The following is a 27,239-nucleotide window of genomic DNA, read 5'->3' as shown; positions in this document are numbered from 1 at the left end:
GAGACCTCTACTTACTTACGTCTTGTGGTTCACACCATTGACATAATATGAATATGAGTTTACCATCATTCTTTTTGCCAAGAGAAAACTTGATTTCTCTATGTATCTGTATTTTTCAATCAAGTCTGATACAGCTAACTCTTGTCTGTCAGCATTTGGATTGTTTATACTGTATGTTGTACATGCTGTTGGTAGATATTTTCTTGCTGTATTAGCTGACTGCAATACTACAGCTTTGTTTCTGATGGAAATAAGTTTGCTCACTAAGCTCTTTAGAGCAGGGACATTTTCTCATTCATCTGTGCTATAGACATATTTGGCAAAATGATATCCCAGAACTATCAAATTTAACAGTAGAGTTCTTTTTACCTGTTTTAGTATTCCTTTGCTATGATTGTGAAAGGGAACTTATTTTGTAATTGTATCTTAAGTCCTTTGTGTTCCAAGGACTTTGTGTACTTTCAGTCATTTACTAAATATTTATTTGCAACTACCACGTGCCAAGTCCTGGTTTAGGCCTGAATTAGGCCCTGGGAACGTAACAGTGTACAAAATAGACAGAAATTCCCTGCCATCAGTTTAGATTTTAATGGGCAGCCAGATAATAATAAATAGTTAAGATAATTGTATGTAAGATAGTGATTTATGGTAAAGAGAAAAGAGTAAAACAAGGAGGAAGATATGACTATATAGGGTGTTGATAGTTTAGAAGGTGCCTTTTAAGTAAAAACCTGGTGGATGTAGGAGAGCTGGGCGAAACGTGGATGTGAGCATTCCAGACAGAAGGAAATAGCAGATCCAAAGGCCATGAGTCAGGAACATGCCTTGGTGTGTTTTTTTAAAAAAACACTTTTAATTTGGTAACAATTTCAAACTACAGCAAAGTTAAAAAACACTTCTGTGTACACTTTGCTAGAGACCTCATTCAAATTTTGTTAATTGCGCAAATAATGTCCTTGAGACAAAAAGGATCTGATCCAGGACCATGAATTGCATCCAGCTCTCTTTAATCTCCTTCAGTTTGGAACAGTTCCTCAGTCTCTCTTGATTTTCATTTGTTCACATACTGAAGATTACAAGCCACTCATTTTGTAGACTATCTCGCAATTTGGGTGGTCTAATGTTTCCTGATGACTAGACTCAAGATATGTATTTCTGGCTGCAGTTTCACAGAAGTTATGTTGTTCTCTTCTTAATGAATCCTTTTTGGTGGCATGCAGTTTATCCTATTAGGTAGCGTTAACTTTAGATCACTTGATTAAAGATGATGTCTGTCAAGTTTCTAGCGCCCCCCACCCAACCCCATAATTAATAAGTATTTTGGGGGGAGATACTTTGAGACTATGTAAATCATGTTTCTATTCCCACTTCAATCCACTAGTTTTAGCATCCATTGATGTTTTTCACCTAAATTAATTTTTACCATGGTGGTTGCCAAAGGGTGATATTCTGATTCAAGTATTCCTTCGACTTTTATTAGTTGGTATTTTACTGTAAGAAAGAGAATTAATTAATATCTTTTTAACTTAAAAAAAATTTTTTTTTGGCTGTACCACACAGCATGTGGGATCTTAGTTCCCTGACCAGAGATCGAACCCATACCCCCTGCTGCGGAAGTGCAAAGTCCCAACTACTGGATGGCCAGGGAATTCCCTTTACTTTTTTAAAAAACTTGTATCTTGAAGTAATTATAAATTCACAGGAAGTTGCAAAAATAGTCCAGAATGGTCCTGTGTACCCTTCACCTAATTTCCTCCAATGTTTATATCTTACATAACTGTAGTACATTAACAAAATGAGGATATTGACATTGATACAATGCATATGTATAGTTCTATGCAGTTTTATCATCTGTGCACCTCCTTACTTTTGGCACAAGGTCATCTTAAAATTTTCCTGTTCTAGTTCTGGAATCAGCTATTTCTCCAAGGAGCCCTAATTTTTTTTTAGTGGAGAAGAGTATTTCAAAACCATGGTCTGGGTGGCAGGTAAGCTCATGGCTGTTGAACTGTCCCTGCACTCAGACCCTTGCAGTGGACAGGCCAAGGAAACATGGGGGTGTCTATGTGTACACCCATATAGATATCTACATATATTTTTATATGCTTTTATATATTGGAAATCACAAATTTACACCAATACCTCCAATTCTAGCCCAACACCCTGTATTCTTTCTAGCTCATTTTTCCTCCCACATTTGTACCTGTTCTCCCAAAATTAAGAGTTGGTTCCTATTATCATATAGTTACTAATTTGCTCAGTTCTTTCGTATGCAGCCAGCTCACCACCCCACAGAACTGTGATGTTGCTCAGATGTACCGTCTTGTGAAGGCCCTGGCAGCTGCCGAACTACCTTTCTACTCTGTTGCACTTATTCCTTGTGTAGGGCCCCTGTTGTGATTTTAAAAACCTTTAGAAGGGGCTTCCCTGGTGGCGCAGTGGTTGAGAGTACGCCTGCCGATGCAGGGGACACGGGTTCGTGCCCCGGTCCGGGAAGATCCCACATGCCGCGGAGCGGCTATAGGCCCGTGAGCCATGGCCACTGAGCCTGCGCGTCCGGAGCCTGTGCTCCGCAATGGGAAAGGCGGCAACAGTGAGACGCCCGCGTACTGCCAAAAAAACAAAAAAACCTTTAGAAGGCCAGTGTGGCTGGAGTAGAATGAGTGAGAATGAAACTAATAGGGGATGAGGCTTGAGAGTTAACCAATTAAGTGGGTGAAGTATGATCGTGAAGAGCCTCATAGGTCATAGCAGAGAATCTGCGCTTTACTCCCAATGAAAAGGAAGCCTGGTAAGTAGGCTTTTGCAATAATTCATAGGGTGGTGTCTTGAACTAGTGTGATGGTAGTAGGGGTCGTGAAAACTGGTGGAATTCTGAATTCATTTTGAAGGCAATGCTGGCAGGATTTGTAGGTGTTTGGACTTAGGCTCTTGAAAGAAAGAAGTCAAGCGTAAAATGTGGATTGAGAAATGATAATTAGATTCAAAATGTGGAGGTCATTGATAAGCTTGAGAAAAACTTTTTAGATAGGGTGGTGGCGGTGGTGGTGGTGGTTGGGGGGGATTGATTGGAGTGAGTTTTAAAGAGAATAGGAAGAGAAAGGATGGGGGTGATGGCATAGATTTCTCTTTCAGGGAATTTCTCTATAAAGGCAAAGGGAGAAATAGAATGATAACTGTATGGGAAATAGAGTCAAGAGATTTTGTTTTCTTAAGAGAGGAAGAAATAACAATATGCCAGTGGCAGTAATCAAATAGAGAATAAAAGATGAAGAGATGATAGGTTGGCTGTGGTGGAGGCAGAGGGGAGTAGTTACAGTGTTGTCTGTTAGTAGGCAGGAGGGGATGGGAGATGTAGTGTATAGGTGAGGGGTCGGCTGTAACTACGAATATAATGTAATGTAATGTAATTAATATATAACATAATGGCAGAAAAGAAAGAATACATGGGTATAAATGTGGGAATATGAACAGATTTGGTGATGAGAGCTTGTGTAAATTCTCAGTGATGTAAGAAGCCAAGACCTTAGCTGAGAATGAGGTTGGGAGAGGAGATTTTTGAGGTTTGAGAAGAGAGGAGAAAGTGTGAAATCATGCAGGAGAGTGGGAGAGAGAATGGACCAGGGAGGTAGTCTAGGATTGTCAGTCAGCAGAGGGCCACTTGAGCATGGTTGTGTGTTTTTAAAGTCACATTCAGTGCTGGAGGCGCAAGCAAGTACTGAGTAGAGAGAGTCGCATTTAACCGGTGATGTAGTTCTTCCAGGAGAGTATGATTAAGAGGAGCACGAGGGTAAGCACAGGGCAATGATTATGATGATTGACTGGAATACGAATTACGTAAAGAGTAAACATAAGAGTTGAGAGGATGAAGGACAGTGGAAAATGATAGGATCTGGATTGAAGGTCCCTTTTGAGTCAAAAGATTGTTGAAGTATTAGAGTGAGCTAGAAAGATAGGAGGTGGTGGTCAATGAGTAGGATGTTTAAAATTGAGATTATGAGGTGTTACAATTATTGGTAATGATAAGGTTAAGGAGACCACACAAGTGGATTGTCCAGAGTATTAGGATATCTAGGAGTATAATGACATCACCAAGAATTATGACAGGATTAGTGTTAGAGAGTCTGTCAGTTAGCAAGGAACTAAAATCTTCAGAGACTGAGGGTTAGTGACGGAGGGTGGCGGGTGCATAAGAAGGGGCATGGTGGGTGGCTGATGATGTGTTTCAAAGCTCACAGTTTGCAGAAAGAGGAAGCGTGATCTAAGATTGACCACTAGAAGCAAAGAGAACATTTACCCCACCTGCAAGATCTACCATTTGAGAGGGTTGTAATGTAAGGTAGGTAGTGTCCTCAAGGGAAAAAGTAAGGAAATCTGTTTCCGCTTGAGCAGGAAGGTGAAAGGAATGGTCATAAAGAAGTTCAAGATAATAATTGAATTGCATATCTATGTGAATAATGCTAACATAAATACCTACTTTCTTGCTTTACTAAGTGTAACTTATTTAATCTTAGATAATTGTATCACCAGTGTTTGAGGGCAGACTCTTATCTGTGTAAGGTTTCATGACAGAACCATTAGAGGAATCAAATTGAATGTGAAGAATTCTGTACTTAAGGAATTTACAGCTAATAGATGTGATAAGCACTGTGTAGGAATAACTGTTGTAAGTAGAAAGTGACATGTTCATTGAAGAACATGTAATATGTCAAAGTTCAAAAGATGGGAAATTTTTATCCTGGCATATCAAGGAAGGTTTCATGGAAATAAACTGCATTTGAGCTGGTCTTGAAGCAGAGATAAGATCTGGCAAGTAGAGATGATCATGAAGAACATTTTCTTATGCTTAGCACTCAGTCATGGTACGTGGTTGCCCCTTGACAAATGATTAGTAAGTGTTGAATGTTCTGTGGTGAAAGACTGATATAAGCAAAGTTATGAGGGTAGAAAGATCAGTGTGAAAGGTTGAAGTTTTGTTGGTCTAGGCAGTGCTCTCAAATAGAGATATAATGTGAGTCAAATATAAAATTAAAAATTTTCTGGTAGTCATATTTTAAAAAATAGAAAGGTGGGCTTCCCTGGTGATGAAGTGGTTGAGAGTCCGCCTGCCGATGCAGGGGACACGGGTTCGAGCCCCGGTCCGGGAAGGTCCTACATGCCGAGGAGCGGCTGGGCCCGTGAGCCATGGCCGCTGAGCCTGCACATCCGGAGCCTGTGCTCCGCAACAGGAAAGGCCACAACAGTGAGAGGCCCGCGTACCGCCAAAAAAAAAAAAAAAAAAAATAGAAAGGTGAAATTAATTTTAATAATGTATTTAACCCAGTATAACCCAAATATTATTTTAACATGTAAAAAATATTTAAAAATATTAATTAGATATTTTACATTCTTATTTTGGTACTAAGTCTTTGAAATCCAGTGTGTATTTTATAGTTACAGCATATCTCAATTTGGGCTATCGCATTTCAAGTGCTCAATGGCCACCCCGTAGCCAGTGGCTTCTGTATTGGACAGTACAGATCTAGAACAAATATGAGTGAAGAATAGTAGAACAATGGGAAGTAAGATTGCAGAAGGTTGGTGGGGCCAGATGGCACAGAATTTCGAATGCTAGTTAAGGGTTTCCTTTTCTAAGCATTTGTAAGCTGTCGAATAATTTTAAGGAGGGCATGAAAGGTACAGATTTAAATTTCAAGAAGATTGACTACTTAATAGTAGGCTGGAGATGGGCTGGAGCAGTGGGTGATTAAAGTCAAGGAAACAAGTTAGTAGGTAATAAATAATCAGAATCTGAGCAAAGCATAATGGGGATTGGAGTGGAGAAGGAAGCACCTGTGAGACCTTAGAGGAAGTATCAGCAGTACAGAGGGAATGACTTGATGTAAAGGACAAAGAAAAGGATTTCTGAATCTGACTTACATAAAATGGCACTGCTTATTAGATATAGAGTAGGTGAGATTTGAATGAGAAAATATGAATTGTTTTGGTTATGTTGATGCCAGGATGCTGGCTGAATATTTATTTACCCCACAGTCTTGGGGCATATATTCGCTACTTTAAATATGAAAAATAAAAATGTTTACTTTTAAGGATAATAAAAAATTCATTACGTTTAAGGAATTTGTGATCTTCAAACTATTACTCTTATATTACATCGGTAAAAGAGTTTTAAAATATCTTCAAATAGACATGTCTTATTTATAATTTGTGTACATCTATTAAAATACTGTGTATGTTATAAAATACACATAAAACAGGAGTTCAAAAGAATAAGCTAAATCTATAAACATATTTTTTAGATATTTATGACACCAGAAAAACTTTTCTCATTAAATTAAATATGGTTAATTGCTTTTAAAAGTTTTGGCTTCATGTTGTACAGTGAATTGAAGATCAGGTTTGAAGTTCAGTTTATTTTGCTACTGCGTTTTAAGGACTATCAGGATTTTTTTTTTAAATTTCACAAAGATACATGGATACAAGTGGAAGAAGCACAGTCTATCAGTGGCTGCAGTTATTAACCACAACACTCATTTTTCAGTCCCGTCCACTAGCTATACAACGTTTTTGTGTGGTTGTTGAAATTCGGTTAGTAAATTGCTGTTTTCTCTGGCGAGTACAGTTCTTGAAAGCAAATCAGAAATAATTTATTTTTATATTTTAACATATGGCTGAACATCTTTAACTGGGTCAGAAAATTATGTTTTCAAATTTTAAAAACATGGATGTGAAAGTTAAAAAACAATTTTGATAGGCCAAGCATCTTATTATCTGCAAAATTCACATATGGATGGAAACATTTCCAGACACACCCTTTTTCAAAAATATTCCTTCCATAGCAAGAATTTCTTCTAAAAAGGAAGTTTTTCTTTTTTCATTTGTTGTTAACATATTACCTTTACTGAGACAAAATCTGTTAATTTTTCCCCCAAATGTCTGCCAGCATACTATTAGTAAGTACTCGTTATCATAGGCAAGATCAGATTTGGAACACTTGCCTTTTTATAGAATAGAAGAAAAATGGTACTTCATCTCTAAGTTCAATAGCTTTTTAAAGTTCATTGTGACAAGATAGCTAGAAAACTTTTATGTGAAATTAAAATTTTTTATGGTCGTTCTTCATCTCACTACAAAGAATTGAAAAATTCTGTCACACTTTAACAATCTTATTTTTATAAATTTTACAGTGTTGATATATTATAGCACTTTGTGCTCTTACGGATTTAATTTCTTAGTTGTAAAAGCTGTTCAGTGAATGCATTGCATGTTATATACTATATGTAATGTAGTTCTAGAAGCAGTTTTGTATTTCAGCTAAAGTATCAGCTCTCTCAGTGGTTACTGTTACAGAGGTTTTTCCTTCAAATTTAGTTTTATTAAAGAAGTAATTTACTATTGAGAATACAGTATATTTTCTTCATTACAGCAGTATTCAACCATATTTTAACTGATCAGGTTAGAAGAAGTGTGTACTTTCTTCCAATTGTGTAGTAAACCTCTTTTATGGAGTAATTTATTTTGTTGCTTATTACATCAACTTTTTCAATTTTTTTTGTGTGCGCGTTCCAAAGATATTTGGTCTCAAGAAAATGTATTTTAGTTTTTTACCATATTGTTTTTCATACATTTCAGCCATTAGAAAAATCCAGTGTTTCCCAGTGATGTCTGAATTAAAAACAAAAAAATAAAAAAAAGAAACCTTTTTTTGATGTTAAAGAAACTAACAAGTTTTATTTTTTTATTTTAATAAAAAATAAAAATAATTTAAAAAAAGAAACCAAACTAAAACACAAGGCTTTCAAACATTTATCATTAAGCTCAATGAAAATTTGTAAAATTCTGGGTAGCACACAGGCATTAAATATTATGCAAATAATTATAGAGATATTTTTCATGTTCCTGTTGTTTAGGTTTTAAATTGTGATGGCTTCAGTCATTAACATGAAATATGAATTTCTGAAAAGCTTTGTGTTCTGCAAAAATCATGCACCATAAATAACACGGCTTATGAGAGTAATAGAGTAGGAACAGACTGCAAAACCTATACAAATTTTAACCATAACACTAACAAAAACAATAATTCAAATAAAAATAGCAACAAAGTTAAATCTCTGTTGATATTTGTACCCAGCATCACAGACATTTGAATATCTGTAGCCTTAAACCCTGAGGCTTGAGCTTTTTTCTTTGAGATTTAGGCCTATGAAGGCCTTTATTTCTATAGCCTTCTTTATCAGGTTTTTGTTTGTTTTTAACAAAGGAAGAATATCTTCTCAGCTTTTTCAACTGCACTTGTAACCTTACTAGACAGCTTAATGTCATGAACAGTGTAGGGGTTTTTGAAGCTACTATTTGTACTTTAGTAAGGCATTTCTGCGTGATTTTTGGCTTTTTTCTTAATGTCATCCTATATTGCTAAGGCTTTCTCTTTAACTTGAGAAAGTTTGCCCATCTTTTAAAAACATTAACAAGCTGGAAAAAATCACATATTTTACTTAATATTCGAATTATTCCCTTACTTTCCAGTTACATGTGGGATAATTTGTGTTACAGAAATTCAGATTATAGCAGTACATCATTAATGATTTTGGATGTAATTCCATATTTCAAATAGGCTTTAGGTAATTTTTAATTTTGGGGGGTGGTGATGTGATTAGCTTGCCATTGTTTTTAGCCTCATAGTTTGGGCGATAAGAGCTTATATAAGGAGTAGGTTAAGAGTTAACATTGCCCTTTTGTTTGTTTGTACTAATTGCATTTTGGTATTATCTTAAATCTGTGATTATATACATTACATTCACTTTAAAATAGCTTTATTGAGGTGTAATTGACATAAAATAAATTGTACATAATGAAATTGTACAGTTTGGTAAGCCTTGGCATATGTCTGCACCCCAAAATGGAATGCTTTTCAATCTGCTTGGTAATCTTTCTACTAGTAAATTTTTAAAAATCTGGGTACATGTAAGCTGTAGTATGTCACAATTCAATGAAAGGTAACAAGAGTGAGATGTTGCTGAAAACCTCTATGTTAAACTTAAAATTTTTTAAGCTTAAATGTGTAAAATTGTAATATTTTCTTCTTGCACCTCAGTGGATCATCTTATACATTCGCATTGAGTACATTTACCCAACTTGGGAGATTTCTGAGGTCCGATGGATATTTGTTGGATACTTGGAAATATGGTACTGAGTACTAGGGTAGAAGTAGATAGAGCTATCAGCCATAGAAGGTGGTTCTCAGAATAAAGTTCACGTATGTGTTTCGCTAACTACTCCCTTGGAGTGTAGGAGAAATTATGGCTATTTGTGAGTTCCAGTTAAGGATGATTTTATGTTCAGTGTTTTTAAGTAATTTTCTTTTAAACCAGTGATACTAACGTGTCTCTAAATTGATTGACAAGAAATTTTTCCTACTTGAAGTACTGTTATTGCCAGAAATTGATCAATAAGCAGAGGAATTTTGTATGAAATGATAGCTGGCAATCGGCGTTTAGAAACTTTAGATTTGCCTAAACTACTAGTTTTCAAATTGTTTTAACAATGAGACCTTTTCTCTGCCAAATAAAAATTTATAGACTACCAAAATGTAAAACAGACCAAAATATAGTGCATTAGATTCCCTTACCAAGTCTTGCTCACTTCTTTTATTTGTAGGGAAGTGCACATAGAGTGGACAAAAGAGAGATGGGACAGATATTGAATCTAAAAGGTTTTAAAAGTTTTTCTAATTTTTAGAAGTGTTACTAAAAAAAAAAATTCCCTCAGATGTGTAGAAGAAATACTGCTTCCTGGGTAAGAAGGAGGTACACCTTGCTTCTGTAGTTCTACTGAGAGGAATATTTTGCTTTTTCATTAAAAGTAGGTGGGCCAGGGACTTCCCTTGTAGTGCAGTAGTTAAGAATCTGCCTGCCAGTGCAGGGAACACAGGTTCGAGCCCTGGTCTGGGAAGATCCCACATGCCGCAGAGCAACTAAGCGCATGTGCCACAACTACTGAGCCTGCGCTCTAGAGCCCGCGAGCCACAACTACTGAGCTCGTGTGCCACAACGACTGAAGCTTGTGCGCCTAGAACCCATGCTTCGCCACAAGAGAAGCCCCTGCAAAGAGAAGCCCGCGCACCGCAACGAAGAGTAGCCCCCGCTCGGCGCAACTAGAGAAAACCCGCACGCAGCAACGAAGACCCAACGCAGCCATAAATAAATAGATAGATAGATAGGTGGACCATTGAGTCTGTACAGCTACATAAGTAGTCAGATGGAGAGAAGAGCATGTGCTTTAAAAACAACCACCAACAACTATTTTTGTTTTGCTGAAATGTTCTTCACTGTTCCTAGTGGTAGTTGTATGGGTAGCAGAAAGAGCTACTTCTTTTTTTTTTTTTTTTTTTTTTTCGGTATGCGGGCCTCTCACTGTTGTGGTCTCTCCCATTGCGGAGCACAGGCTCTGGACGCGCAGGCTCAACAGCTATGGCTCACGGCCCCAGCCGCTCCGCGGCATGTGGGATCTTCCCAGACCGGGGCACGAACCCGTATCCCCTGCATCAGCAGGCGGACTCTCAACCACTGCGCCACCAGGGAAGCCCAGAAAGAGCTACTTCTGATTACAAGTTTTGCTTTTGTTATGTACCAAAATGGCTCTGTCCCAAAACACTTTTCCATTTCCTAATACATTCCTTTTCCAGTGGGGGTTTTTATGAGAATTAAATGAGAAAGTGATTCTACTCTCTCTGGCACAAAGTAGGGGCTTAATGAATGTGATTTCCTAGTGTGATTTGTGGGTATATATTTTTGCCCTTTAATTTTCCTGTGAACTTGGTTTGTAAAGTACTTGGTTGTGCCTTAAGAAGTTCATTGTTTAGATTTGATTAATATTTGCCTGGAAAACTGAGGATATTATGTTTGTGAGTATAATGGATGTGAAACTGAAATATTTTCGGTGATTGTTTTTATGTGGGATATAAAATGAAAGAGTTAAATCTCTGTAGTTTTAAAAAATATTAGTGAGAACTGTAGTGACATATCAAATAATAGTGACATGTCTAATAATAGGGAAGGACAGTTTTGTGTTTGGAATTCTTTTAATTCCATCTCAGATTCACTCAGCAGTGCACTCTCCTTTACAATTGCCGGAGTGGTTTTAAAAGTTACAAGAAACCTATTTTTCTTTACTTGGAAGATGGGATACAGAATATAAGGTTGTATGACTCCGCATGACCCCTTCCCTCCCAGCTTCAAACACAAATAAGGATTTAAAAGTGTTTGGAGGATAAGTCTCTGTAATAGCAAACCTTCCTTGAAACTTAGCAAACTTGGGGAATTTTAAACTAATTTTTGTCTCATACTTCCTCTCTGATGAAGTAGACAGTATATTAGATAAGATATGTGAAAATGCCTGAGAATAGTGATGGCATACAGATTTTTAAATGTTTTACTGTTTATTTGCCCCGTGATGTTTTTATCTTGTCGGTTAATTGATTGTTGTCCAGTACATCCAAAACAGTTTTAATGATGTGTAACACACACACACACACACACACACACACACACACACAGAGAGAGAGAGAGAGAAAAGTATATATACTATATGTATTGATATATAGCATGAAAGGCTTAAGATCAGTGGGAACTGTATTCTTTGTTCAGAGGTTCCCCTTCCCCACAATTCAGAGTTCAGGTTTTAAGCAAGTTTTTGTTATAATATTCCCTTAACTGTTCTAAATATGAATATTACTCTCTTAGACACCTATTACTTCATTAATGTACCACCTATATTGTTTTGTAGAGAGCTTTAAGAGCTGATTTTACTATAGCTATAGGTAAAGATTCATAAAAGCAAACCAGAAAACAGTTCTTACGCTTTGTTAAATTAGCTACTCAAGCTTATGGTGAAGTTAACTTATATCACACAAAATATGTGCAAGACACTTTCACCCATTACTCTTTAATTTCTTATTTTCCTAGATAACTTTTTTTTTCCTTCAAATATTCTCTTTTGATAGGGGACAGGATAAATTTAGTTTGTCATTAATTTGGTTGACAGATCTTAAACTAATGTACTTACAAAGCTATATTATAAAATAAGCATTAAGTATTTTATTTAACTGATATTGATAAATGATAGCAGATTAGTTAATATTACTTAGATTTTTCTAGGTGAAATAGAAAGTTTACTATAAAAAATAATATGGCATATACATAAGATTCAGAAGGTTTTCTGCATGCAAAGAGGGTGGCTTTAAAATCTATGTTTTATACGCTAGCGATGGATTTGTTTGGCCCCACTGTTTTTACTTTTGTGTTTGTATTTGGAGTTGTAATAACAGAAGGCGAAAATGTAAATATTACAAATTCATTTACATGACACTTCCTGGTCACTTATCTGTACAGCAGATACACAGAAATATGTTCCCTATTTTGTTGTCTTAACTTTAAAATGTGGATATTGTTCAGTATTCTGTTAGAGGAATAACTTTATTAACTTTAATTTCAGTAATAAAGTATAAATGTATCATAAAATTCTGATTCTGTCACTTATAAAATGTATCGGCTGGGGCAGGTTTTTTAACCTCTCTAAACTTCGGTTTCTGTGCCTACTAAATGTGAGTATAATAATAGTACCTAGTTTATACATTGTTGTGAGGATTAAAATGTTGATTGCTTGAGCTGTGCTCAGCACATGGTACAAAGTAGTGAGGAAAAGTTCCTATTATTAATAATAAATACTGTATTGACCTGTGTAATTTAGTTATAGTTTTTGGTAGATAGACCGTAAGGTATCACATAACTTGTGGTCAAGTTGAATGCTTGGTATTATTTAGGGTCTATGAATGTGAACTCACAGTAACATCTTTTTTTTTTTAAATTTGGCTGCGCAGTGCGGCTTGTGGGATCTCAGTTCCCCAACCAGGGATTGAACCTGCACCCTCATCAGTGAAAGTGCGGAGTCCTAACCACTGGACCGCCAGGGAATTCCCAGTAACATCTTAAAGGAGGTTTTTGTTTTGTTTTTTAAACGTGCAGCAATTATGGAAAAACAAGTGCTAAGAAAGTTGGTGCACGGTGGTTTGGAAGCACAAATTTATGATCTAAATAGCTTTTATAGAAGCCACTGATGACCTCAAAGTGTCTAATGTCTCAGTCTGATTTACTTGACTTACCAGTCATACTGATTTTGTGATCACTCTCTCCCTCTTTGCTACATGCTTCACCTGGCTTCCAAGATACCACAGCAGTCTCGATTTTCTCCCTCCTTTACTGCTTGCTTCTCAGTCTCCTGTACTCCACGGTCTCTTAATAAGTGGTGTATCCAGGACTCAGTCCCTTGGTCCTTTTTTATTTGTCTACACTTACTCCTTTAGTGATCTTATCCAGTTTTATGGCTTTAAATACCACCCATATACTCACAACTCATAACATATGAAACTTTCATCTAAAAGATAATTTGCTGCATTTAACAATTGAAATTCCTAGAAGGATGTCCTCCATCATTTTGCTATCACTTTAGACATTACAGGTTGGTGAAGTCTTTCCAACCTCCTTCCTTTTTTTTCTTTTTCTTTTTTTTCCTTGGTGGGTGCATTATATTTGGAGATTTAAAAACAGTTAGATATTTAGAAGCAGTTTATAGTGAGAGTAAATCAAGTCCAATACTTCATTTCCTTCTTGGCAACTAAAGTATAAAAGGCTCTGTGTTCAGGAAAAGTTAGGAAAATAGGCCATTCTGTACATACTTTTTTCCACCATGACGATTGTAATGGGAAAAATTGGATGTTGGCTTGTACCTGTTTATTCAGAAAGAGAGTAGGATAAATCACTTTTCTCTCTACTGTCCTCTGATGCTAACTTTTTACGTACAGACAACCCAAGTCAGTTCCAGTGTTACAGCTGATTCACATATTTTAAGCCAGTGATACTAGAGATGCGGGAGATCTGGTAACTGGGCAAGTTCTGGGGGCTTAGCTTAAGATTTACTTGAAAGCTGTGTCTGCTCTACCTCTTTATGCAGTTTCATATGAAACTTGGGCAATAAGATTTTTTTTTTTAGTGTCTCTTTTAGGAGCTGGGATTTTCACTCCAGCTACCGTTTTAAACCCCAGTAATCAGTCTGGTTTTCGCCCATTACCACATTTAGGTTCTTTTAATTCTCAATTATTGGTCTTATTGCTTTCTGCCCTGAAATCCAGTAGATCTTTGTGACTTTAGCTCCTACATTGCTTAGCATTTTTCTTTCTCGTTCTTGAATATTTTGTGGTGGTGGTGTTTTTTTTCCTTTCAGTGGAGCTATGACTTTAAATGTTCTCCCTGTCATCTCTGGTGCATTTGAAAGTAGGGAAAGGGACAAATAGTGTTAATTTTCTTCATTTGCTTTGAAGTTTTTAGTTGTAGGCTTTTCTTTAATATAAGTTTTATTCTTTTAAAAGTTTCTTTATCTTAGCTTTATTATCACTTTCTATGAAAAGAATCACAGTTGAAATCACAAGGCACTGAAAAAAACTATCTTAACCTCCTAAGGTTTGTATGAAACTGCTTAACGAGGATGGTCATAGACATAGGCTTTCATTCAAGTCTTGAGGTAATCCAGCAACTGTAACTCAGTATCAATTTTGTGTACTGAAAATACTAGTATCTTTTAAAAATTCAGAATTTGTTTCTTAAAAATTGGTACTAAATAGAAGAAGTTTCAAATGTAAAAATTTATAAACATAGAACCTCAAGTATAAATATATAAATATGTATTACCCCTACATTATCTTCTGATGTAAATTATTAGCAAATTAAGGTATTAGTATTATTCAAAAATAAATATTACCAGAAAAACTTAATGCACAAATGAAATAGTATGTGATCTTCAAGAAATAGTTTTAAAAAAACAAAATAGTATTATTGTTGAGTTGAGCAACTGTTCAAGTGTTCCAACTGCTGAAAAAGCTCTCTGACTCTACACTAGTGGGGTATATTATGGGAAAATAGTTATAAACTTTCCAGATTTTTTCCTGTTTATTTAATCTTTGTGTAACTCTATTTCTCTGTGATAACTTTCAGTTCTTCTAGAATTAGTAAATTAAAAACTCAAGTTACCTTTCTAAGTTTTGCATGTAAATTTCCCCACATTTTCTCCCTACCCAGATCCTCAAAAGTTCTCTTTATTACTGTTTTGTTTTCTGTAATCCTCCAGCTTCCTTCTTTCCCCTTCCAAGCTTCCACTGGTGGTTGAGATGAGGGAGATGAGTTAAGTATATTGAACCTCTAAGATTTAGGTAGTATTTTGCTACATCATTTTCTAATAGCAAGACTTGAGCATGCCAAAGTCACTTAATCTCTCTGAACTTTAGTTTGTTTATTTTTTAAATGAGAATATGTCCTTCTGCCCTCCTCATTTACTTGGGGATGAAACAATATATGCACTAGTGTTTTAAAAATACTGTTTTCTTCACAATCATATCCATTAAGTAATTTGAGACTTGATTTGTTTCTTACTAGTTTTTTTCACTCCCACCAAGTTATATGTATGTACTTTTTCATATTTTGATTATAAATTCAATGCATGCTTGTTGTAGAAAGTCTGGAAAATACAGAAAACTTACAGAAGAAAATAGAAACCTGAACAGTGCATCATCCTGTTTTCATGTTTTTAGGGGAAATTTAGTTTTGAGCCTGAATTTCCTGAGGGTAAGGATAGTTAGTGTCTCACTTATTTTTAGATTTTCTTTTCTTTGTATACACTAGGCACAAAATTAATGCTTGTTGAATGAATGGGAACTAGTCTGGGTATATTTCTTAAAGTCAAAAGCTTGGTAAAATTTTACTGGACATTGGAAGAGAGAAAAAACATCTGACTAGCAAAAGTAATAGTGGATGCATATTCTAAAATGACGTTTTTCTCCTGGCTAAAAGTACAATGGAAAACATGATAGGGTCAACCCTAATATTCTCTGGCAGAAGTTAGGAAGCTATTTAAAGCTATTGGATATGGTGCCACTGGGGGCAGTTTCATATCAAAGTGGATTAACATTTACTCAGTGAGAACAAAACAATAAAATTTAAAGGCTTTTTATCTTGAATGCTTGAAAATTGTAACAACTTTCTTTTTTCTCTTTTTATTTTTTTGTTAAACAGGATGGCTTAAATTCCTTGGTCCTTGATTTGGATTTCCCTGCTTTGAGGAAAAACAAAAATATAGATAATTTCTTAAATAGATGTAAGTATGTGTAAATTTCATATTTGATCATATGACTCTACTTTTTTTTTTTTTTTTTTTGCGGTACGCGGGCCTCTCACGGTTGTGGCCTCTCCTGCTGTGGAGCACAGGCTTCGGACGCGCAGGCCCAGCGGCCGTGGCTCACGGGCCCAGCCACTCCGCGGCATGTGGGATCTTCCCGGACCGGGGCACGAACCCGTGTCCCCTGCAGCGGCAGGCGGACTCTCAACCACTGCGCCACCAGGGAAGCCCTGACTCTACTTTTGATAAGAGATTTATGTTTAATTAATATTATTACAGTCCACAAACTTTAACTTATTAAATTTTTTGTTTGCCATTTGATTTATTTAAATACTAATATTCTTTATTTCAAAGCAGAATTGCCAAATCAAAGTATGTAAAGTAGGTAAAGTTCAAGATTTTGATTAAATTAAGATTGCTTAGAATTTCAGGACAGGTCATTTATGGCAGTTCCAAGAGAAGTTTTCAATTAATGTTAACAACTCTAAGACTTAGCTTTACATTATCCAGAAGACTTAGTGAGCTTTATGTTTGTATAAATGTAGACATTTCAGTCTAGTTAATGAAAGATAATGTGATAACAGTTATTGCCATAAACATAGTAACTATTAATATATGCCAGTATTGATGTTGCAATTAAGTTGTAAATGAAGTTGAATTCTGAGAATAAGAAATTCTCAAAATAATTATATACACTTTATGTGAACACAGTATGCTCTTTAATTTGGAATTAATCAGAGACTAGGCTGTTTTCCTAATTAAAAAATCTTATCTATAGTTATCAAATCTACAATATGTGATTACTGTTTTTCAAAGAAGTGATCTACCAATATTGATGATTGAGATTAGCCTTGTGTACTTTCATAGCAGCTTTCTGCAATGATTCAGAGTGTACTCCAGGATTGCCTGGATCATCATAGTTTCAGCTGTCATATAACTTGCCAAGCAACAGAGTCAGAAACAGAATAGTTTAACTGCTACTTTTTGGTAGTCATTAATGTGTTTATATGTGTTAAGCCAGAGAGTTTTGTCCTTTGATGTAAAGTGTATGTGTGTTAGAGTTTTAAATAGCAACATTTAAAAATTGACAGATTTAGCTGGAAACTAAGCCCAGTTTCTTGAAATAAAAATTTGTTTACAAATATGGTGATTATTTTAAAAGGTTGCTTATCAATATGGTGATTGATATTATGGTGATCTTTTTACTGTAGATGAGAAAATTGTGAAAAAGATCAGAGGTCTACAGATGAAGGCAGAAGACTATGATGTTGTAAAAGTTATTGGAAGAGGTGCTTTTGGTGAAGTCCAGCTGGTAAGAAAGAATATGTTTTGTTCTTTTTATTATTTCTTTTAATGACATGGTTTTGTGAAACATTATCAGTGGCCCTTGAGTAAATCTAATTTCTGTGTCCAACCATGCCAGAAAATTAGTTTTATGAGCTTGGTCAAGTCATTCCATCTCTGAGAGCCTCAGTATCTTCATCTATAAAAAGAGATAATTGTGCTATAAATACCAGGTCTTTTCCAGCTCTGAAACACTGGGATCTAGAATAAGGCCAACTTGGCTTCACTCATGATCTGCCTAGCAGTTAATATTCTTCCAGAACTACTGTGTTTTTATTTAGTATGTTCAGATTAATAACATCTCTGCTTAATTAACTGAGATTTATTTAGATATACGAGAAACCCAACAAAGGCATTTTAATAACTGAAAGTAAATATAAAATTTACCTTTGTAGACCAAAGTGGTAGCACTGGAAATACTTCTAGATGTTTTCAAATATTTCAGATATTTTATTTATATTATTATATGAAGAACTATAATGTAATATTCCTATTTTCATCACCCGAATATGAAACTCTTCTTCTTTTTTTTTTCTTCTTATAGTTAAACTATGGAGTCAAATTCTGTTTTTAACTTAATAGTGCTTTATTCTTGATGGAGCACCAAGAAAAACTGACTACGTGCCAGCATGGGTTTCTCTAGGAACAAGTCATGACAGACTAACCTTTTGTCTTTTTCTCTTTCATTCCTTCTTTCTTTGATAGGTTTATTGAACTTGTAGATCAGGATAGTGCAATAGGTGTAATATATATCCGTAAGATATTTGAAAAAGTTTGACATACTTGAGGATGATACGGAGAAGTGTCAACGAATAAGCATATGGATAGGGAGCTTTATAACTACGTTAATAGCTGTATTCTGAGGAGCCTGATGAAGGCATGAATGGTTCCTTGGACAGAGATCCCTAAGGTCAGGTTTTAGGATTCTTTCCTCTCCTATTACACATTTTATTAATGACTTGTATGGAGGCAATGGTGGCATGTTGAATAACTTTGCAAATGAGTTAAAACTGAAGTATGAAGATGAGCCAAAACCCAGAAATCATCAAATGGGGAGGTCATTAGCCAGATAGAAGAAGTGAAATTTAACCAGAATAATGACCTGTACTTGGGTGTGAAGAACTCAAGGAATAGATTGCTTAACAGTGATTATGAATTAAAGAACAATTTTCCTGAATGTAAACCAGGCAAAAGTCATTGGTGACGTGGCTACCCAAAATAGTAAAGTTTAGACTGCTGTAATAAATTTCTAAGATAATAGAGATAAGGTTTTCTCTAATTTGAGATGACTGGGCCATACCTGGCATATTTAATCCACTCTAGATGCCCTGTTGCCCTGTTTTAAAAGGGACGAATAATGCTCAGGGACTTGAAATAATGCCATCTGAGGTATGGCTGAAGGAATTGAGATGTTGATTGGGAGTAGATTTGAAGAATGGGCTGCCTTTGAAAGTAATGAGGTTTTGTTTTTGTTTTATTTTTGTTCTTAGTCAGTGAAAGTGCTGAAGCTTCAGCTGGTAGAATGCTCTAGTGGGTAGGGTGGGCGATTAGATTACATGACTGTTGATATGACAGTTTCTATAAGATAGGGAAATTATAAAGTAGTTGAATCCTAGCTCTGCCATGGTCAAACTCAAAAGATCATGGTGAGTTCAGGCAGATTTCTCAGTCTCTTTGAGTTCCAACCTGTAGAATACAGATAATGACAACTATGTTATGGGGGTCGTTATAGGAAACTAAATGAATTAACAAAATAAATAAGCCTGGTTGTAGTGTTCTCTGAGTGTTAACCATTATTATTATTTAGTATTTGATATAGGAGTCATACTATTGTGTGCATGTTTCAAATACAATACATGTATTTGAAACAGGCACATTGTTTCTTCATACTTATTTCATTGTGGTTAGGGAATAAACACTAGAATTTGAAGTTGCATTTTTGGGGGGAAATATGACAGACCTTAACTTGTCATGTTTTTGTGTCAGGGTAGTCATTGTTCTGTGTTAGATTAATTTGATCATTAAAGTTCAATATGTTAAAGGAAAGGAAAACAGAGAAACAGAGGCTTTTATTTTTGTTGTTAATTTCCATCCCGTATTTCATTTTGGCCACAGGATATGCAGAAACAAAGTCATATGTTTTTAAAAATGAAAAACATTTTAACGTTCCACTAATTTGATGACCTGACCTGAGAGCTTGTACATGTTTGTTTTGGCTTTAGTTCTTGGTTGTTACCTTAGGCAGGGACTCTTAAAAGAAGAATGAGATTGAAAAGGGAAAAGCCCAAGTGCTTCTCCCATAGCCTTTTGAAGTTGATTCGTATGTGGAGGATAAGTTAGTTAGGCAGATACATAGGGAACGTTCCATATTTGGCACATCTTTATGATTATTTTTTCTACTCATCTGAAAAAAGTGTTACAGTAGTAGGTGCAAGTGTGTCTTCCCTTGTGAAATGCTTTTTCTGGTCAAGTAAAAATACGTTGTCACAGAGGACCTACCAATCAATTTCCACGAAGAAAATTCTTATTGTAAAAGTATCTTTGGTATGTCACAGCAACGCTACCGCAGTATAAGAGCTAGAGTCCAGACTACCTGCGGTTGAATTTAGACTCTTTTACTGTCTAGCTGTGACTTCAGACAAGTTCCTTAATATCTCTGTGCTTAGTTTCTTATCTGTTAATGAAGATAACAATAGTGTTTATACCTCATGAGATTACTGGAAGAATTAAATGTGACAATATATATAAAGCACTTGGAACAGTTCTTGGAATATATTCAATAATAAGTGTTTAGTAAATGTTAGCAATTAATTGTCAGACATAAAACAGCGCATTTATCTATATCCATCAATGAAATAGTTAATCAGGATCTGTTACGTTCCAGGAGCTGTGCTAGCCTCTAAAGATACAGTAACATAGCCTGTATCTTGCTGAAAGTGGTAGTTTTGTGGAGGAGATGAAGAATTTTACTTTAAACAAGTAAAGTTTTTTCAGATTACAATAAATGCCATGAAGGAAAAGATCTGGGTGCTATGAGAGAGAATAATGGAGGAATGTGCCTTATTCAGACTGGGCAGTTAGGAACGGTCTTGCTGTGAGAAAGTGACATTTGAGTTAAGTTAAAGGAGTTGGCCACATGAAGAAGTGGGCATGGAGTGGGAGTTAAAATACAGAAGGAATACATGTGAAAATGTCAGAGTCAGGAGAGTGACAAGTCATTTAATTTATTTGGGTGTAGATTTCCTCATCAGAAAAGGCATTTCTCCTGGATTGAAAAGTTCTATAATCCCTGGAGGGCAAAATTTGTTCAGCTTGTTGTCTTTTGTCTTTATTTCCCCTATCTACAGAGGAGATGTACATTTATGTTTTTATATCATGAAAGGTCCACAACAATGGATGGTTTTATGTAATATCCCTCTTGTTTTTGGATTCTACTCTTTTGGGATATTTTATCACATCTCATTTTGATGGAACATAATATGAGTCAGTATAGTATATTGATTAAGAACATGTACTCTGGTGACTTCCATGGTGGTCCAGTAAGACTCTGTGCCTCCACTGCAGGGGTGCAGGTTCCATCCCTGGTCAGGGAACTAACATCCCACATGCTGCGAGGTGTGGCCAAAAAAAAAAAAGGTGAATCAAGGATTTTGAAATGAATTTATAAATAAATGTAAAACTGGCTTTAAAAAAAAAAAGCATGTACTCTGGAGCTAGACCTCTCAACTACCTAACTTCTTTGTGACTTAGTGTCCTTATTTGTAAAGTGAAGATAATAATAGTTCATTATTCATAGGTTGCTATGAGTATGAAATGAGCTAATATATGGAAAATATCTAGAATAGTATCTGACACATAGTGAATAGGTAATAAATTGTAGGCTAAAATTGGAGCCTGCTGGAAAAGCAGTTAAGGTCCTTTTAAAGATTCATTTACTAATTTCACATATTGGCTTAACAAAACATGTTTTTATAGTTAAGGTAGTAATGTTCAACTTTTAATAGATATTTTTGCATAAAGTACACTGGTACTGTGGAAAAACAGTCAAAGCCATCTACTTTTGTTTTTGTTCTATGGTATGCAGGTTTCCTGTCATCAAAGGTTTCATTTCTTTATCTTGGAGTGGCACTAATAATAGAACTTTTATAAGAGGTTTTGTGAGGACTAATATGTTATACATATGTGGTACTTATCATGGACGTGGCACATTGTAGGTATCAAGTAAATATAAGCTATTGTCACTATTGTCAGTTTCTGTGGATTTATGGCATTAAATGAGTTTTAATTTTGAATAAATAATCAGAAGTCTTGTTCTTACTTTCATATATATTTATGTATGTTAATTTGCTAGGGCTGCCATAGCAAAATACCACAGACTGTGCTTAAACAACAGAAATTTATATCCTTACAGTTCTGAAGGCTAGAAGTTCAAGATCAAGGTGTTAGCATGTTTAGTTTCTTCCAAGGTCTCTCTCCATGGCTTACAGATGGCCACCTTCCCACTGTGTCCTCACATGGTCTTTCCTCTGTGCATGAACATCCCTGGTGTGTCACTCTGTATGTCCTTCATCACCTCTTCTCATAAGGACTCCAGTCAGGTTGGATTAGCACCATCCCTAACTGCCTCTTTTTAATGTAATCATGTCTTTAAAGGCCCTGTCTCCAAATACAGTCACATTCTGAGGTACTAGAGGTTAGGGCTTCAAAATGTGAATTGTGGGTGAGGGGGACACATGATTCACCCCACTACAGTATGTATGTATGTATGTATGTATGTATGTATTTTGGGATGAATTTTTCAGGGAGGTAACCTTTTGACCATGGTATGCATGCTTACTTTTTTCGTTTATGTTTATTAACTTTTCTTGGACACTAATTTTCTTTGAAAAAGAAAGTTATAAATTCTAGCCTTGCAAATGCCTTCTTAAGGTAAAAATACAGTCTTCCTCTCTATTAGTAGAATATACATTGTTCTTCAGATATTCCTTTGGTTAGTTGATTAGCAAATGTTTATTAAATGTCAAGTATCATTATAAGCATATAAGTATCGTCAACACATTAAACAGGTAAACTACTCAGACAAGGCACCTTTACATCCACGGAGCTTTTGTTTTGAAACTGTTATAGTTTCAGAAAGAAATTGTGGTGTAGGTTCTAAAAGTAAAGTTATAAATTAATCTTCTTAAATGTAATGCATATATGTTAGGAATTACTTATATATGATTCTTTACTCGGGGGAGATGTATAAAAACAAGTTTTCATGGTAACAGTGGAAATATTTTTATTTTGAAGTTATATCTTATTATTTTGGAGTTTGGAAACCTTTAATTGGTTTTGCGATATCGTCTACTCATTCTCCTTAAGAAAATGTGACATTAAATTTTTTCTTGCTGGTTTTATTTAAAGCTCCACAGATTAATATGTGAATGTATTCTCATTCTCAAAGGTCTAAATTACTTAGAATTAGGTAAAATATGAAAATCTCATGTCTTCTCTCGATTCCCATTTTCAAACATAAAGGTAACCAGCCTGTTGGTAATCTTTTAGTGCTTTGATGATTAGAAATATTTGGGGACTGTTGCAAAACTAGTGTCAAATTATTTTCAGTGGATATTTATATTTTATTCTAATTATTTTCATTCTAGGAAAGTTGAAACCTTTCTGTATTGAGTTATAAAAATTGTATCAATGCTAATTTTTCTCCCTTGAAATTAAAAATTATTTTATTTATATATCAAATATGTTCATAGTAGAATAATAAAATAAGCCAACATTATACTTTTTAAAATCACCTGCAGTCCCACTACTGAGAGATAACTACTTCTATTACTTTGATGTATAGCTTTCCAACTTTTCTGTTTCTAAAGATATGTGTAATATATGTATATTAAGGGACCATATTATGTACATGGTTTTACAACCTGTGTTTTATTATGCAGCAGTAAATAGTAACAGTTGTATAACAGTTGTATAACAGTTACAACATGCCAGGCAGGCTGCCAAGCAAGTGGTATATAGTAACCAGTCTTTACAACAGTCTTTCTAGATGGTATAACTGCTGTTATTCCCATTTTACAGATGGGGAAATTCAGGTAGATAAGATAAATGACTTGCGAGAATTCACACAGCTGCTAAGTGGTTGAACTGAGATTTGAACTTAGGCAGAGGACTCCAGAGTCCATTCTCTTTGCTCTATGGCCATAACCAGTTTTCTGTGCCAATATAGACTTTGTATGTAATTTTATTGGCTACATGGTGTTTCACTATCATCTTAATCAACCTCTTACAAGTAGTCAGTTCTTCTTTCTTGAAACACCATTTTTTCTACATTACTGGCTCTTCCTTCTCAGTTTCCTTAGTGGTTCATTTTCCTCCTGACTTGTAAGTATTGTAGTTCCCAAAGGCTAGGCTCTTATTTTTTTTTATCTGCATTTTCTCCCAAGGCAAGTTCATGCATTCCTCTAACTTTAAATACAATCCATGTGATGTCAAGGCTCAAATTTATAGCTACTGCTCAGAACTTTCTACTTTGCTCACCAAACTCATATTCATGGTAGCTTATTTGACAGCTCCATTAAGCTGTATCACAGACATCTAAAACATGTGAAATTAGAATGCTTGATTCCCTCTCTAACTTTGCTCTTCCTTCCATCTGTTCCTTCTCTTACTTTCCCATCTTAATAAATAAATGACTCTAGCATCAACCCAGTTGATGCTCAAGCCAAAAAATTGGGAGTCATTATTGATTTCTCTTCCCCTCATTTCTTATATTTAATTTTTCAGTAAGTCCTGCTCATAATATTTCTCTAGTCTCTCCACTTTTGGGGGGGTATTCACTGCCATTGCCTTTCTCCAAGATACCCTTTCATTCCCAGTCAGGTATGAGGGCCTACTTTGTGTCCTGCTTTGTTTTCTACTTCCGCTAACAGTTTCACCATTGTACTATTGATTTTGGATCAGGAAGTGCTGATGGAGAAAATACCAAGACTGGATTTATTAAATCTTCTGCAGATTCATGCTCTCCAAGCTCAGCTGAACCCACATTACTATTTGGCAGACTTTTTCCCCCATACTTCATAGCCTTGTATTTTCACATACCACTCCTACCCCAATAAGGGTATAATAGAATCAACTATGGGGCTTTTCTAACATACATGCTTTGTTTCATTTTGTTTTCTTTATTTCGCCACTTCTCTATAATGAGATACATGAAGGTGGGAAGCATAGATCTATCTAATACAAACTGCTGCCAAGTTGACCCTTCTCAAATATATTCCTTGTATCTTCTTTGCATTTCATGGCTCCCTTGCCTACTAAATGAAGCATGAAGTCTTCGTCCCTGCCTTCTAGGCCCTCTTATTTAAGATATCACTAGTTAATCTTTTTAACCCTTATTTTCCATCATGCTCTCCTTTCTGAGCAGGCTACTTATTTCATCGCATGCTCTCGTTTACTTGTCTGTTCCTCCAAAAATGTTGTTTCACTCACTCTCAGTGCTTATTTTAAAAGAGAAGTTTCCTGATTCCTTTTGCTTTCCTTCCTACCCTTTGAGTGTGCCCTCTCTCATCTGCATCTTTTAATTATGATCGCTTTATTTAATTTCCCATATTATGCCTTGTGCTGTAGTTTATATGTATACTTCTTTGAATCTTTTTATATTGTAAATTTTTTGAGGGCAGGAACTGTGTCTTTTCAGTACTTTTGGCATTCCCATGAGGAGTTCATACCTGTGTGTCTGAAAATAGTTCACCTGTATCTGGGAAGATGATCTTCTTTAGTCAGGTACACAGTTTAGTAGGAATATCTGTAGAGCAGCAGGGAGAAAGGGGGGAACCCTCAACATGGAGCCATTTGTTAATTCAGTCTTGAACAGTCTTGAACATTGGTGAAGGACGTGTTTGTGCAGCTAGATCATATAAGTGATTGGATTTTTCTTGTCTTTTTATATCCTGTACAGCACAGAACCTGAAATGTAGAAAGTTTTCATTGATGTGAATTGACTGTGATTATTCCTGATCCCTGGGCTCAGGTGCTCCCTGGGGATCCAGAATGCTAAGGGGGTACAGATTCTCAGTGATAGAACTCAAGGCTGATACGAGATGAAGATCTTGTTTTTTGGTTTTTTTGTGTTTTTTTTAAATCTTCTACTGGCTTGCTCTTAATTTAAATGGTTTTAAACTAAGGTTTTAAAGTGGAACCAACCAGAAGGAAAGAGTGTATGGGAAATGATTCTCTAATACTTGTCATGTAAACTCAGATTTTTTAGTCCTTTTTGGAATAAAACAGGCTCCTCGCTGGTTACAAGGTTATTTCTGATTTGTGTAAATTATCTCCCTTCCTCCATGTTTTTGTAATTCCTGTATTCCCCCATTCAATCTTAGCTGCCACAACCAGACCTGGCAGAAAGCAGGAGGACACGCTTTTCTTGTGTCTTTAGTGGAAACCTCAGCAGCACACAATAACTGTTCCAGATCTGTCAAATAGATGCATTGGTTCTTTTTGTAAAAATAATCTATTGTAATTTTTGATATTAAAAATAAATTTTAAAGCCTCAAATGGGGCATTTTGGTTAGAATGATTTTCAAAAGTTTTTGTCCACAAGTGCTCTAGGAGATCTAGGTCCATTTTAGGACTTTTTCAAACATGTCTCTAGCTATACTTAGGAATGTTTCATCTACTTAAAAAAGTTTTTTTTTAAAGAAGTACATATTAGCTATAAAAAGCACAAATAAGCAAATCTAAAAAAATAAAAATCCCTCAGAATTCCATCAGCTGAGATAAAACTGTTAACTGTTTTGACCCTTATTATCTTTTTTTTTCCCCACATACATATAGTCAATCAGCTGGTACTTTTGCATTCATCCACTTTTAAAATTAGAAACTAGGAATATAGCATTCTTTTCTCTAACAAATAGAGACATTGGAAGAGAAGCAATATTTTTGTCCTTTAGGTAATCATGGACTAGTGACATAGGGGAGACACATGTAAAGTTTCATAACAGAATGAACTGAGTTCCATTTGTCTGTGGTGGAATTAGCTAACATTTTCATTGACTGTATTCTGTGTGCTAAGTATTTATATTCATTATCTTGTTTTATCTTTTCAACAATTCTGTGAGATTCTTAAGTAGATGAATTCAGTGAAATTTAGAGAGACTAAGTGAATTGGCCACATAGTACATAAATAGTTAGGACTTTTGCCCAGGTTTGTTGACATCTACATCCATGCTTTTAAGCAGTACTCTGCATTGTTGTGATGAATTGCTACTATATCTATTTATCCATCCATATTGAATAAAGGAGAAAGAGCTAGAGAACAAAGGGGAACGTACAGAGATGCTGAGGAAGATTATAATAGAATCATTCAGAAGGAGACATCCTCACAAGGAAGGTCAGTGGAAACCAGCTTTCCTAAAATAACAGTGCTTTACTGCAGTACTTTGTAATACTAGTACTAATGTATTTTAAGGTATGAGGCAGACGTTTGGCATGAATACAACTATTGCCTCTTACTGTTTGTTCTGTAGATAAAGTCAAAGACTACAAGCTGGTGGTTCCTGACTCTTGTGTTATGAGCCTGTGAAGTGTTCTGTTACAGTAGTTTAAATGAAATTCAGGCCTCATTACCTAGAACATCTAACCAAAATTGTCTTCATTTATTAAAAGTTTTACAG

At 35.5% G+C, this 27,239-nt stretch overlaps 1 protein-coding gene across 1 annotated transcript in view; it reads left to right on the top strand.

Moving 5' to 3' along the window:
• Positions 1 to 27,239, top strand: part of ROCK2 (Rho associated coiled-coil containing protein kinase 2) — a 137,723-nt gene that overhangs the window by 37,994 nt on the left and 72,490 nt on the right. Inside the window, exons 2-3 of the mRNA XM_032652509.1 lie at positions 16,119 to 16,200; positions 17,433 to 17,533. Coding sequence (XP_032508400.1) covers positions 16,119 to 16,200; positions 17,433 to 17,533 — 183 coding nt within the window. The remainder of the gene's footprint in view (positions 1 to 16,118; positions 16,201 to 17,432; positions 17,534 to 27,239) is intronic.

Source organism: Phocoena sinus, chromosome 13 (assembly GCF_008692025.1).
Source record: "Phocoena sinus isolate mPhoSin1 chromosome 13, mPhoSin1.pri, whole genome shotgun sequence".
Taxonomy (NCBI): domain Eukaryota; kingdom Metazoa; phylum Chordata; class Mammalia; order Artiodactyla; family Phocoenidae; genus Phocoena; species Phocoena sinus.
This window is presented reverse-complemented; position numbering and strand designations above follow the sequence as displayed.